Source organism: Colletotrichum orchidophilum (genome assembly GCF_001831195.1).
Source record: "Colletotrichum orchidophilum strain IMI 309357 chromosome Unknown Scaffold_5.1, whole genome shotgun sequence".
NCBI lineage: Eukaryota > Fungi > Ascomycota > Sordariomycetes > Glomerellales > Glomerellaceae > Colletotrichum > Colletotrichum orchidophilum.
This window is the reverse complement of record NW_019172961.1, coordinates 500,107-516,399: the sequence shown is the minus strand read 5'-3', so window position 1 is coordinate 516,399 and position 16,293 is coordinate 500,107. Positions and strand designations below refer to the sequence as shown.

General features: G+C 19.2%; 3 protein-coding genes across 3 annotated transcripts; all 3 read left to right on the top strand.

Annotated features, from left to right (window-relative positions):
• Positions 1 to 12,357: 12,357 nt before the first annotated feature.
• CORC01_01068 (uncharacterized protein) lies at positions 12,358 to 12,504 on the top strand (the record flags this gene model as incomplete). Its single annotated transcript, XM_022612724.1, has 1 exon — positions 12,358 to 12,504. A coding segment is annotated over one exon (147 nt), but the record flags the coding sequence as incomplete, so codon positions are not given.
• A 1,456-nt stretch (positions 12,505 to 13,960) lies between these two features.
• CORC01_01067 (uncharacterized protein) lies at positions 13,961 to 14,104 on the top strand (the record flags this gene model as incomplete). Its single annotated transcript, XM_022612723.1, has 1 exon — positions 13,961 to 14,104. A coding segment is annotated over one exon (144 nt), but the record flags the coding sequence as incomplete, so codon positions are not given.
• A 452-nt stretch (positions 14,105 to 14,556) lies between these two features.
• CORC01_01066 (uncharacterized protein) lies at positions 14,557 to 14,760 on the top strand (the record flags this gene model as incomplete). The annotated part of the gene is made up of 1 exon (XM_022612722.1): positions 14,557 to 14,760. A coding segment is annotated over one exon (204 nt), but the record flags the coding sequence as incomplete, so codon positions are not given.
• Positions 14,761 to 16,293: the final 1,533 nt, after the last annotated feature.

Below are 16,293 nucleotides of genomic sequence, written 5' to 3'. Positions count from 1 at the left end.
CCCTTAATAAACTACCGCTTATAAATAATATGACGGACTTATAAACCTTAATATAATAAAATAAAATTAATCCCATTAAAAAAAAAATTTAAAAATTATAATTATAATAAGTTAAAATATATAATTAAAGATTATAAATAGCCTAAACGAATTTAATAACGACCTATCTTTAAGAAATAAATTAATATTACTTTTAAAAAAATACTTTATAAATTACTTTTTTAAACCGTATATTATAACAATAACTATTTTATTTACCGAAATAATAAAAAATAATTAAAATAGTACCTTAAGAAACCCTTTAATAAAACCCTTATTATAATAAATAAATAAAAAGCAATTTAACGTTTTAAAATTATTAAAAACTATAATAAAAAATATATTTAAATATTATTAATAATATACGAAGTAGTTAAGATATAACCTATTAACTTTCTTAACCAAGCATAAACTTTTATAATAATAAAAAATAAATTAAAAAAAAAATAACAATTAAAAATAAAAACGACTTATTTTAATTAAAAAACGAGATCTTAGCTTATAAAATACGGATTTTAAATAAATTTATTTATATAATACGACGAATATTTAATAAAATAATTTAATATTACGAATATTATTTTTTAATAATAAAAGATTATAATAAAGATTATATTTATATATTAATTAACTATTATAAAATTAATTAATTACTAAAAAAAAAGTAACTAAATATAAAAATAATACTCGTTTTATTTTAATAACGATTTTAAAAATAATTAAAAGTTAAAATAAAAAAAGACCTTTTTTAATTAAAATACGAAATCGATAAAAAAATAAATATTATATACTTAATATACGGATTTTAAATATTAAAAAAACGTTATTATTAATATATTAAAAAACTAAGCGAGGCTTATTATATAATAAACGCCTATATTCTTTAATATTTAATTATAAAAATAGTCCTTATTATTTTATAATAACGATTATATAAATAATTTAAAATAATAATAAAAAATAATATATTTTATCTAAAATAAAACTTTTTTATATTTAAAAAAAATACTAAGCTAAATAACTTAAATAAAAAAACTACCGACGATATATTTATAAAATTTAATATTAAAAGACTAGATTACGACCCCCTTTTAAATAATATTAATATATCGGACTATAAATAGCTAATAAGCTAATAATCGCTTTATAATTTAAATAAATTTTACGACGTCGCTCAACGACGTATTTAATTAAAAATCGATTATAAAATACTATTTAATATTAACGATTTTATTATTAAAAAAAAAGCCGATTTAAATAAATAGTTAAAATAATAAGAATCTATAAGCTTCTAAAGAGAACTAAATTAGCTTATTAAAAACCTAAAAAACTACCTATATAATTAATACATTCTAAATATATAATTTAATATTATTATACGCTTTTATATAGTGAAAATAAAATAATATATTAATACCTTTTTCTAAGATTTTCCTATAGATTTCTTAACGAAATCTTTTAAATATATTATAAAAGTTCTAAAAGAAACCTTTAAAAAATCTTAAGGATTTCTTTATAATTTCTTTTAAAAAAAATAAAAGAAATCTCCAGGATTTCCTTATGATTTCTCTTAAAAAACTTTTAGGGAAATCTTAAGGAAATCTTAAAGAAATCTTAAGCTTTTCTAAACGCTTCGTTTAAAAAAAATCTCTAAGAAATCTTAAGAATTTCGTAACCCTTTTTTCCTTAAATAACTATATATAAAAAATAAGAAATTTAATTATAAACCGTAATAATTACCGCTATATAAAAATTAATTTCGATTGCGAAATCTTTATAAGTACGATAATCTATATTACTATAGAAACTATATGTTAAGGAGCTTTATTTTAGAATAGGGTTTAACGTATAAGGTAAATAAATATACTAAAAATTAATATAATAATATAATAATAAGTACGTAGTTTTATAAAAGGATGTAAAAAGAAATAAATATATACGTATTAATCTATTCCTTATAAAAGTATCGCTCCTAAATATAAAAATAACTCTTAATCTATTTTATATTAATATCTATTATGTATAAACTTTAAATAGCGTTAAAAAACTTAACTTAAATCTTTATTTATCGCTTTTTTTACTACGGTATTTTTTAAAGCCTCGGTTATTTTATCGATAATATAAAAAAATAAAATAATAATATCTTTAAAAAATACGTTATTTATAATCTAAATATTTAGCTCGACCGTAGTAACTTAATAAAAATTAGCTTAATTAAACTTAATATTATAAAAATAGCCTCTGATTATAATAATTATTATAACGGTAGTTTTATATTTCTTAATATAGGAAATTAAGGCGAGTTTTTAATTATAATAGTATTCCTTTTAGGTAGTTTCGTTTATAAAACGGGTAAATCAGGCTATATTTACGATAAATCTAAATATAATAAAGACTTTTATTAAATAAAAGTATAGGATAGCGGATTCGCTTATAATAAGGTTTATAAGAATTATATAGATTAAACGGTATATAATATTAATATTAATAATACCTTCGCCGTATAGGATTAGTACGTATTTATTATTATTTTAATCGACTAGGTCCGGCTTAGGCTCGAATTTATAAGCTATTTTTTTAAATAAGAACTCGTAAAAGTTTTTATTAATAATTAAGAAACGCGCTTTCTTTACGACTATAATAGCGCCTATGCCCGTAAATATAGTCTTTATTTTTAAAGAATAAAGGGTAGGCGTATTAGCGAAGAGTTATTGCTAAGCGTTTTAAAATAAAGTATTATTTATAGCCTTATTAATAAGGTTAATAACGATACGCTTACGGGAAGTTTAATAAAAGCTGTTAAATAATTAGTAAATAAGTTCTAATTTAAAAAGCTTAGTTACGATAGTTTTATTAAAAAACTCTTGTAATATATTTCTTACTCTTAAATTATCGTTCTAAAAACTAAATATCGCTACCGTAAAGTCTTTTTTAATTATATTATTAATAATTAAAGTCTTAATTAAATTTTATATTACTTTAAAGAAGTAAAAAGACTTACGTACTTCTGCCGTCGGTTTAATAATAGGATGGTTTTTATTAATATATTAAAAAAGGGTAGCATACGTACTATTAGCGTTATAGTTCTAATTAACTATAATCGTAACCGGTATTTTAGTAAAGATAATAAAAAAAATAGGAATTTATAAAATAGCTTCGGCGTCGGTATTTATATCGGGCGTATTAAATAAATCCTTATCGTTATTAAGTTTTTATAAAAAAGGGTCGAGATTTATAAAGATTACTAGTTTTTAAATACGATTTAATAACGTCTAACTTTTATATATAAAGATACTATTTCGGCCGAGTTTAATAATATATAATAACTAAAGGTTTTTTAAAAAAACTCGTTTAATATACTCCTCATCCGTATTAATATTAAAGTTTAGCCGGTCTTAGAAAATAGTATATTTAATAATAAAGGTATTTAATTACGTATACTTACGTTTAATTACTTAACTTTATAAACGGTAGGTAAAGACTTTATTTTTATAGAGGTATTCGTTTATATATTTATTTAACTTAGTATTTTTAATAAAACCTTTTTCTTCGCCGTAAATATATAACGTATAGAAATAATTATAGAATTCGAAGTCTTTTAAATAACGGTCGTTTTAATAAAATATATAAAAAAATCTTTTAAAATCGTGATTTTTTAATAAGTATTAATATATAATATTAAGGATAAAGTATTACGTCCGTATTTTACAACGTATAGGAGGGGGGTTATAAAGGGAAATCCTTTTATATATTAAATAATATATTTCTTAATAAAAAAAATATAAATAACGATAATATAATAATAAGGTTAGGAGTTAAGAAAAAGAAAAAAGAAAAAAAAGTAATAAAAAAAAAAAAAAATAAATAATAAATATAAGCGTGCGAAAAAGATTATATAAGAAATCGCGGGCTTTTATAAATATAAGTCTTAACGAGCTCCTTTTTTAGGAAATTTTTAAGATTTTATAATAATAAATAATAATATTATTACGCTATTGTTTAATAATAAAGTTTTAAAAAATAAACTATTATTCGAATTTTTTATTAATTAACGATTAGCTTACGTAAACAACGAGGCTATTTTTTAACAGTTACTTTATTAAAAGATAAGGATAGCGCTTTAATTTCTTTTTAATTTCCTAAAGAAATTAAAAAGCTATTATTTCTTTAGGTTTATTAATTTTTTTAAGAAATCCTTTCGGGGACCTCTTATTATATTATTTCCTTTACCTATTTTAGTTTTCTTTTTTTTTTTTTCGTATATTAAACAGTAATTCTTTTAGTTTTTTTAATATTAGCTAAATAGCTTTTAGTTTTATTATAAATATATTATAAGTATATTTATTTTTAGCGTCGGCTAGCTATCGCTCGTAAGTTTTTATTAAGTTTAGTACCTCTATCGCATCTATATCTATCTAAACATTATAAAAATAAAGGTAATCCTTTTATTTAATAAAGTATTAAATCTTCCGCGGCCCTTAACCTTTAATTAAAAAGCGTTTATTTAAAATTCTTTTTATTTTATAATAATTAAATTAATCTTTTTATTCTATTTATTATAAATCGTCTACGTCTATCGGTACGGCCGGTAGCGTTATTTAATAAAAAAGATCTTTTTTTAAATTTTAAATAAATATTAAATAGGCTATTAATATCACCGGGTAGATATTTATAATCGGTAGAAAGTTAAGCCTATACGCTAAAAGACCGATTCGCTTTATTACCTATATTAACTCAGTATATTAAAAAGATATTTTTTTCGATAGGTTCCTAAATAGCTTATAGCCCTTTCTTAGCTAAAAATAAATAAAATCTTTTAAAACGAAAACGATATAACAATATTCCTTATTAAATACTATTTTTATTTATATTTATTTTTTTATAATAAAAAGTTTAGTTTCCTTTTAAAATATATTTTTATTAAAAGTAATATTCGCGTCGCCTAATAGGTTTAATAGGCCGTTAATTTTAAACTTATAAAATAATTCGTTTAGCAAGCATTTTATTATCGTAACGTATCCGTTATTAAGGCTAAATTATATAGTAATAATACCTTTAAACTAATTTATATTTAGATACGATATATACTATATTCGTAATACGGCTTTGACGGTTTAATTTTTCTATTCTAACTATCTATCTATTTAAAAGTAATAAGCTATTAAGAATTTAAGGCTTATATTAAGTTTTTTTTATAAAGTTTACTAAAATTCGGATAAGAATTTTAAGTCTCGGTCCGAAATAATGCTTCTTAGGATTCCTTAATTATAAAGCTAGAGTATTTAAATAAGTATAGTAGCCTAATTTACCGAAATATAAATTATATAGCTAGGGATAATAATAATAGATTTAAAGAATTTGTCCATGACGGTCATTACTAAGTCGAAAAAAGGATAATTTAGTAATTTCTATAGAGTATTATCTATAGATATTTTAGGTAAACCCGTAATAAAGTCTATAGTAATAGTATAAAAAAGAATCGCCGGTATAAAAATAAGTTATAGGGCCTTAATTAGCTTTCCGTGATCCTTTTTTATAGGTCTATAAATTAAATAATATCGACAGTACTTTTTAATTTTCGTTATTAAGTTTTTAATAACGAATTTATTTTATAACTCGTATTAAACTCGTTTATCTTTATAGTATTAATTTTTATTATAAGCTATAGCGATAAGTTTTATAACTATATCGTTCGGAATATATAGTTTTTATTTTCTATTATAATCTAAATAATAAAAGAGTCCTTAATTTAAGTTAAATAATAAGTAAAAGTTTAGGTCCGCTTATTATAATATTTTATAATACTATTTCTATTTAAGAATTTTTTTATATCCTTAGCGAATTCGTTTTCTTATATCGGAGGAAATTAATACATTTATAGATTAATATATTAATAATTCGTTTTAAATTTTATTTAACTATTTTTTATCATTAGGGTTTAGGTATCCGTTATCTAAGGGTATTTTTAAAAGTATATTTAAGATAATATTATTTACCTTTAGGATATAAATATATATAAATTAAAATTATAAAAGATATTTAGCGGTTAAGACGAGCCGGAGATTAGCGCGTTTACGGTCGATTATAAATAAAGTTATTTATTATATAATTCTATATATAAAGGTATAGTCGGTAAAAATAATAGTCGGATTTTTTTTAGCCGATTAAACTATTATTTTCGTTTTATAAATAGTTTATATAAAATATATAACCTTAAGTTCTATAGGCTAGTATTTTTTTTCGGTATTTAAAAGTACTTTATTAAAATATATAATAAATTAAATTAATATATAAGGAATCGGGGTTCCTAAGCTCTATTTTATATTAGGTTTAAAATAAAAGAGTATTACGCTATATCCCTTTTTATAAGAGGCGTTTAACTATATAAATAGTATATAAAAGGGATTATAATAAAATAAAACGGTAGATTTTATAAAGGCTTATTTAATATTTAAAAAGGATATTTTTTCCTTAGCGGTTAAGTTAATAATTAAAATATTATAAAAATGTTTCTTAACCGACCTTTAATATTTCTTTTACTCTCGGGCTTTTATTAATAAATTAGTCTTTTATTATTAAAAAAAGTTAATTTTCGTAGTATAATAAAGGATAAAGTATCGAAAATAACTTATAAAACCTATTTATTTTTTTAAAACTAAAAGGTTTTTAAAAAAGTATATAAGTTTAAGTATTTTAACGCGATTTTTAATATTTTAAAACTTAAAAACGTTTATATTAAAACTTAAAAGCTCGATAAATAAAAAACCAACGAATAATTTATCAAAAAAAAGCGTAATATTTTTTTATTTTAAAACAAAGAATACTTATTAAAAATAATATATATATTCTTTTTTCGTATTTAAAACGATAATAATATCGTTTATAAATACCTAAACGTACTTTTAATATTTATAAAAAAAATTATCAATAAACTTTTAAATATAAGCTAGCGAATTACGAAAACCTATTAATATAACTATTAACATTTCTTACCTGCGATAGTTAATTATCATTAGTCGTTTTTAATATTTTTTCTTAATTAGAAATTAATAAAAGAACATTCTTACGTCGACTTTAATAATAAAAGCTTTTCCTCTAACTTTTCTTATAACTTCGGACTATAACGATAATAAATACGCATTCGGAATTATAACTTTATTAAGCGTTTAAAAATCTATTATTATATATCCTTTACGTTTTCCGTTTACTTATTTTTATATTATAAAAAAAGGAGCTCCGAATAGTATAAAGAATTTAACCTATTTAATCTATTTTCTTACGTATATATCGTTTATTTTATTATTAATAAATTACTAATCCTCGATATTTTATAAAAAGACTCGTTAGCCTATTTTATATTCATAGTAATTTAAAATAAGCGGAATAGTTATTTCTTTTTCTAATCTAACTCGTATAGGCCTAGTAAATTTCTATATAAAAGGAAATTCGAAAACGATTATTATTATTCAGTATACAAATTATTTATTTTAATTAAATATAATAACGCTTTTTTAAGTTTTAATAACGTCGTTTTTTTTATTTTATTTAATTCCTATTTTTAAATCTTAGTTAAGGTATTCGTTAAAAATATCTTTATTTAGTATTAAGTTATAAGTTATAAAAAATATTAATATATCGGCTAAATAGTTAATATTAAACGGAGGCCGGATTATAATATCGGCTTTTATTTATTATAAGAAACTAAATCGTTAATTATAATAAAACTTCCGGGGGTATAACGAATAGTTTTCGATATATATTACTAATTAATAACTTATTATATAATATATTTCGCTACCGTAATTAAGTCTAAATAATAGCGAGTTTATTTTAAACCTTTTACTATTTATATTAATATAAACGTATTAAAAAAAAGCAGGATAGTTTAGTTTTATATCGCTCTAGCGACGTAAGTTCTTAAGGATCGTTTAGTAAAGATTATTATTAATACCTTAAGATTATTATAATTTCTAATATAGATTTTTCCGTTTAAATTAAGGATATTTATATAGTTAAGGATGTTAAACTTTTAACTAATAAGGATTCTTATTTATAAATCTTTAAGTACTTAGGCTCCGAGGTATAATTTTACGGTAACGATCTTTTTATTAACTTAGCTTATAATATATAAGTCGAATAGTGCTTATTTTAAGCTCTTTACTTATTTAATACCGGTAAAAAGTTAGTTAAGGGTACGGTTAATTATATAACTTAATATATAAAATAAGATATTTTTATAAATAACTAGTCGTCCTATTCTTAAGTTTATATAAGCCTATTTTTATAAACCGTAAAAGCTAAAGTTAATTATAATTTTTATATAAGTATAATTATAAAGTATTATATATAAGTTAGCGGTTTACTATAATAAACTTTCTATTACCGATAGTTATAGGTCGATTTTAATCGTATTTTAATAAGTTAAATAGTGATTTTATTAATATTTTTTTTTTCTATCTAAAACGATATTATAGGATTTATAGTTTAAAAAGAGGAAGTAAATATTATTATATTTTAGAATATATTAATAATTTAATAAAATAATAACGTTATTAAGGATATTTACTTTTTCGGGCTCCTTATTTTTTATAATTAAATCGTTTTAACTTAATAAGTCTATAGCGTTTACTTATAAATTAATATAAAATATATTTATTATATAAAAACCCTCGTTTTATATTTATTTTTAAATAGCTATATTTATTATACCGTCCTTATTTTAAATATATACGTCTTAAATAATATATATTCCTTTTTTTTAGTATTTATAAATAAGTTATTTTTATTTTAAACGATTTAGGTTATTTTTTAAGGGTTACGAATAGTTTTCTTATTACCGGGGAGATTTTTACTACGGCTATTATATTTATTAATTTAATTAATTTACGGACGGTCATAGTTAATAAGAGGGGTTTCCTACTTAATTTACGGTTTCCTTTAGAGCCTTTAGTAATTAAAAATAGGTAGATTTAAAATATTAAGTTTTAAATCCGGTAAAAAAGTTAATTCTAGCCTTTAACTACGATTTCTATCCTCGGTATACGTTTCGCTTCTATCCTTCTTAATAATTTATTATTTCCTAAAGCTATTCGTTTTAGTTAACTATTTCGTTCGGACGAGGTTTACTAACGATAAAGTTAGTATTTATCCTATTGTAAACTAATCTTAAGAAATAGCTAAATAAATATCCCGCGTTTTAAATTAATCGATTAATTTTAATTAAGAAATACTTAATATCTTTATTATTTTTAACATCTTTTAAACTATAATATAGCCGGTTAAGTTATTATATAATAATAACTCTTGGTATTTTAAAACGTTAATAAAAAAAAAGAGCCTAGGCTTTGAGACCGTATTTAACATTTTTAAGTTCTTTTTATTATTATATTTCTAAATCGCCGGTATATTACTTATTTATAGTTCTTAATAAATATTTATTTAAGTTAAAAATAATAGCCTTTATATAAATAAGAGATTACTTTACGTATTATTAAAAAGCGTCGATAAAACGATCGATATTAATCTAAATAATTTTTACGTTTTTTATTTTTATATCGCAAGTATTATTATATTTAGTTATAAGTTCGAATTATCCAATATCCTCCGTTCAGAAACGGAAATTCGCTATAAAAACTTTTATTAATAAAGAGGGTTATAGATTTTTATTATCGTCCGGGTTATTATTAAGGAAATTTTTAAGATTTTATAATAAGTAGCGAAATAGCGGTCTTTAAAAGCCTTATCCTATTATTAAGAAAAATAAGTACCTTATTTTATAATATAAGGGGTCGTATTCGTAATCGAAATTAATATTAAAGTCTTTTATTTATTTATAATCTACTTTTTATTAAGCTTATTAATTTAGATTATCTTAATATTAGTCTTAATTAATTTACCTTATAAATTTATTTAACGCTATACGATATAAAAAATTATAACAATTACGGCCTTACTATCCTTTACGCCTACTTTTAATATAAATTTTAATATAATCAAATATAATTTAATATAAAATTCTTTAAAAAATATACGCTTTTCTTTTTTTTTAAACCGAAGTTTTTTAACTTAGCGGAGGGGGGCGTAATTTATTTTTTATATATGGGGATAAAAAGTTATTAAATAGATACGCCGTATTTAATAAAAAGTTAATAGGTTAAGTAAAACCTTACGTCGAACCTTATAACTTTTCCTTTTTATTAAGTTAATTTAAAATAAAAAATAATTTTTTTTTAAATATTTTTTTTTTAATTAACGATTATAAAAGTACGGGGGTTTCCGGCTATTTTATAATAAAAAAGATAAGAGGATTAATACTTACCTCTAGCGCTGGGGGAGTCTTTTTTATTCGCTTTAATAATAACCTCGGTTCATATAAAAATAAACTAAATAGGATTTCTTTCGTAATATTTATAATATTTATAACAAAAAAAAATAGGAGCGCTTTATACTATTATAAATAAAGATATATTTCGTTTTAATATTCATTTTCGTTTTTAAACTATTTAAAAAACGCGGTTTTAAATTTTAATAAGTATATACCCTATATTTATATATAAAAATTTTTTTAATATACCTAGGTACTCTTTTTAAATTTAATAATTACCTTCGTGATATATAAAGTTAAAGTAATAAAGGCGTTTAGTCGATTAAACGCTTTAAGCCGGTGGTAGTTCTAGGCGTAGTAGTTAATTAGCTAGGCGGCTCTATCGGCGTCCTTTAATAAAAAGATAATATTAAAATCTTAAAAAAGATAGATAGTATCGTCGCCTTCTATTAATTAAAAATAATTAATAATAAGATTACGGCTTTTTAATTAACTTACTTTTTAATAAAGTTAATACTTTTTAATTAGCTTATTAAATTTAAAAGAGTTAACGCTTTTTAGCTCGTCTTTTTAAAATATAAATATACTATTTAATTCGTTAAAAAAAGTTATATTATTAATTATTATACGCTTTTATACAATAAAAATAAAATAATATATTAATACCTCTTTTTAAGATTTTTTTATAGATTTCTTAGCGAAATTTTTTAAATATATTATAAAAATTCTAAAAGAAACTTTTAAAAAATCTTAAGGATTTCCTTATAATTTCTTTTAAAAAAAACGAAAAAAATCTCTAGGATTTCTTTACGATTTCTTTTAAAGAAATCTTGGGGAAATCTTAAGGAAATTTTAAAGAAATCTTAAGCTTTTTTAAACGCTTTATCTAAAGGAAATCTTTAGGAAATCTTAAGAATTTCGTAGCCCTCTTTTCCCTAGGCAGCCGTATACGAAAGATAGGAAATCTAGTTACAGACCGTAATAAATATTAAAATATTTAAAAATTATAAATTATTTTTTAAAAAGAGAGAACCTATTAATAAAAAAATAAACGATATCTATAACATTATTAATATATTATACTTACTTATTAAAAAATAAAAACGTCCTAATTTAATAACTAATTACGAACGGTTTATAAAAAAAGGATAAGTATTAGCTTTTAAAATATTAAAAAACTAAATACGTTAATCGTAAAAAAATAATAAAAAACGGCTAAAATAAATAAATTTTTATATTTTATAATACTCCCCGATAAAAAATATTTATAACTTAAATTTTAAATAAACAGATACGATATAAATATTATTATCGATAATAGCGCTTAAAGAATTTTTATTTTATTAAAAACGATAAATAAATATAAATTATTATAAATATAAAAAACGAACTTATATACTTTATAAATAATAAAAAAAGAATAAGTTAATTATAATGACGGATATATTAATTAAAAGACTATATATTTTACGATATATATTAATAATTAATTAAAATAATTAAAATACGATATTATGGAGATTAAAAATACCGACGTTATTTTAAAAATCTTATAATTATAAAAGTATAATTTATAAATAAATTAAAAAACCGGTTAATTTTATTAAATAAACTTAATTATTAAATAATTTAATAAAAAAGGTTTAAATGAGTCTTATATAACACTTAACGAATAAAAATAAACTAAATATATCGTTTTTATTAAAACGATAGAACTTATTAAAATATTCATACTTAGTACAAACGATTAAAAATCGGACTTATTTTAAATTATATTTAAGGAATATCGAATTTATATAAAACTATTCGCTTTAAAAAAAGAAATAAAATTATTAAAATATAATAATTAAAATATAAAAATCGAATTAAAAAAAAGAATATAACTTAAATTCTATTTATTATATTTTATAAATTAACTTAAACGTAACGAACTTAATAAATATATCAATAATAAACTTAAAAAAGGTTATATTAAACTATTATCCTTTTTAATAAAAATATTAATCTTTTTTATATTTAAAAAAAATAAAAAAAAGCTTAGATTTATAATTAATTATAAAAAACTTAACGAAATTATTAAAAATAATTACTATTTATTACCCCTTATTGTAAAACTTAAAGAAATATTATATAAAGCCTAATAATTTACTATAATAAACCTTAAAAAAGTATTTAATTAAACTAAAAATAAAAAAAAAAAACGAATAAAAAACGGCATTCCGAATTTATAAAAGACTTTATAAATATTTAATTATATTTTTTAAATTTATTAATATACCCGCTATATTCTAAATAATAATTAATTACGTATTTAAAAAGTACGTCGATATTTTTATAATTATTTATCTTAACAATATCCTTATCTTTTCTTTTAATTTTAAAACTTATAAAAAATATGTTTATATAATATTCTAAAAACTCTAAGACGTAAAGCTCTTTATTAAGCCTAATGAATACGAATTTTATATATAAAAAATAGATTTCTTTAACTATATAATTATATTAAAATAGATTTATATATAAATATTTAAAATAATAATAGTTAAAAACTAACCTATATTTATTAACGTTAAAAACGTATAATTATTTTTAAAATTCGTTAATTTTTATTAACGATTTTTTAAAAACTACGTTAATATTATTAAACTTTTTAATAACTTAATAAAAAAAAATATAACTTTTATTTAAAATAAAAAATATAAAAAAACTTTTAATAAAATTAAAAACTTAATTATTTTAAAACTAATAATTATAATTCCGGACCTAAAAAAACTATTTAAAATCGAGATTAACGCCTCGGACTTCGCTATAAAAGCTATTTTAAAATAATAAAATTAATAAAAAGTACTTTATTTTTATATATTTTATTTTAAAGCGTTTTATAAAATAGAATTAAATTAATAAATTTATAATAAAAAATTAATAATTATAATCAAAGTTTTCAAAAAATAAAAATTATAATTTTTAAAAATTAAATACGAAATTATTATCTATATAAATTATAAAAATTTTACGAACTTTATAGTAAATAAGAATTTAAATAAATAATAAATTAAATAAAGCGAATTTTTATTAAAATTTAATTTTTAAATTATTTATTAGAAAGGTTTAAAAAACGATAGAATAAATACTTTTAATAAACGACTTAATTATAAAGTTATAGTTTTTAAAGAAATATAAATAATCCTTAAATACGACGATAATAATAATTTTATACCTATTATAAAACTCTTTATAATAATTAAAAAAGTTAATATTAGCCCGTTTAAAAAAATAACTCCTAAGCTTATTATAAAAGTTTATAATATTTAAGTATACGGTTATTAAGGTATTATAAAAATATAAAAACGGATTTATTAATATTATAATAAAACTATTATAAAAATAAAAGTCGCTAAGGCTATTAAAGACTATAATATTTATAAAAAAAATAAAAATAGCCCCTATAAGTTTTATAAAAAGCTATAATTATTATTAATACTTTTAAAAATATAGTACTTAATCTCTTAAGATTTTATTATTAAATTATTAAAATTTAAAGAATTATTAACGAATATATAATACGATAATATTTTGATTATCGTCGACCGATTTACTAAATTTACTTATTTTATATTATACAAAAAAATAAATAATACTAAAAAACTAACATATACCTTCCTTAAAATAATTATTATTAATTATAGTTTACCTAAAGAAATAATTTCTAATAAAAATAAGCTATTTACTACTAAGTTTTAAAAATCTTTAATGTCGTAATTTAATATAAATTATAAACTATCGACCTTTTTTTATTTATAAACCGATAAATAAATAAAAAAAATTAATTAAATTTTTAAAATATACCTCCGTTACTATATAAATTACGACTAAAATAATTAAATAGTATTACTACTAATAGCCTAGTTTATATATAATAACGTAGTTAGCGAAAATATAAAAAAATCCCTTTTTTATTTTAATTACGGATTCTAACTAACTATATATAAAAAAGTATATAAAAAATTATAAACTATAAAAGCCGTAATAAACGTAAATAAACTTAAAAAGATTTAAAAAGAAGCCTTTTTAAACTTTAAGTTTATACGGTAACGTATAAAAAAATACGCCGATAAATTAAAAATTAATAAATTAATTTTTTAAAAAAAAATAACATATATTTTCTTTATTATAATATTAAAATAAAACGACTAAGCGATAAATTAAATTATAAAAAACTTAAACCTTTCAAAATTATCAAAAAAATTTTATTAATTAATTTTAAATTAAAACTCTTAAATACGATACGATACTATCCGGTTTTTTATATTTTACTCTTAAAGCCGGTACTTAAGGGCTTATATATTAAAAATCGTATTATTATCGAACTTAATAAACTAAAATATAAAATTAAATAAGTTATTAACTACCGAATTAAAAAAAGATATAAAAAATACTTTATTAAATAAAAAAATTATAAATATAAAAATAATATATAAGAACTTATTATAAACCTTTAGAACTCTTAATAACTTCTCGAAGAGTATTAAAATTAAATTTAAATTTAAAACTCTTAATTATTATGGCGTTTTAATCGATAACGTTAAAAATACTATTAACTTACGCCTCTTAAATTATTAAAAAAATACTTTTGATATTTTTAAAAAAAATTTTTAATACGATACGACTCTTTTTAAATACTATTCGTTTTTAAAAATAAAAGCGTTTTAATTTAAATAACGATTTATTTAATTTAGCTTAAGCCTTTTAATAAGCCTTAGTCTTTTTTTATAATTCTATAACTCTCTTTTAAAACCGCGATTTTTTTATTTATTTTTTATAATTAAAACGATCGAACTCTACTACTAAACGATTTACTATACTTATTAATTAAGACCCATAAGAAATAATCTTTAAAAAACTTATAAATATAAATAGTATTAATAAAAACATTATATAAAATACTTAAACGATAATATATTCCGTAAATATCAAAATTAAAAAAAACTAAATAATAAATACTTTAAAAACGATAATTCGAATATAATATTATTTTTATACCTTCGTTAAAAAAACAAATAATACGTAATAAATAGCGACGAAATATAACTATTTATAATTTCGATTTTTTAATTCGATTTAATATAATATTAATATATTTCAATAAAAATATTTAACGATTCCTTAATTTAAAAACGAATAATTTATTTATAAGCCTAAAGACTAGACCTTCGAAAAAAAAAGCTAATATTATAATTTAATATGTATTATTAAACTAAGGCCCTACCTTATAAGACCTACGGCGGCTATTATACTATATATATAATAATAAAAACTCAAACGGCCTCCCTTAAGATAAAAAAACTATAAATAAGTTATATAACTATAATCGTATAATAAAATAAAAAACGGACGTTTATAAATAAATAAGATGGGTAATTATAAAAATATAAAATAAACAACCGCTCGGTAAACGATCGAATAATAATAAATAAAATATTATAAAAAATATATTTATAATTAGGATTTATATATAAGATAGCCCGAGCTAAGCTTAAGGATAAACTTCTATAGCTTCTTTAATAATTAATTTTTATATTAAATCTAATGATTATTTTTAATTATCTTTATTAAAAACTCATTTAATAAGATTACGATTAATTATTAAAGCTTTACCTACTTTACGACTTATAGATAATAGCTTTATTAAAGCTATTTTTATAACGACTATTATTTACAAATATTATAGCCCCGACTTCTATTAACACAAACCTCACTACGACTAGCTGGCCGTAATAATAAATTATAAAATAAATAAGGCTTCGGTAATTAATCGTAATTTTATTAAATAAGTTCTTAATAAAAATAACTAAAAATAATCGTAAGATCTAATATAAAGTTAATTATTAAAAAAGCTATAAAAATTATAGACGTAAACCCAGCTTAAGTCT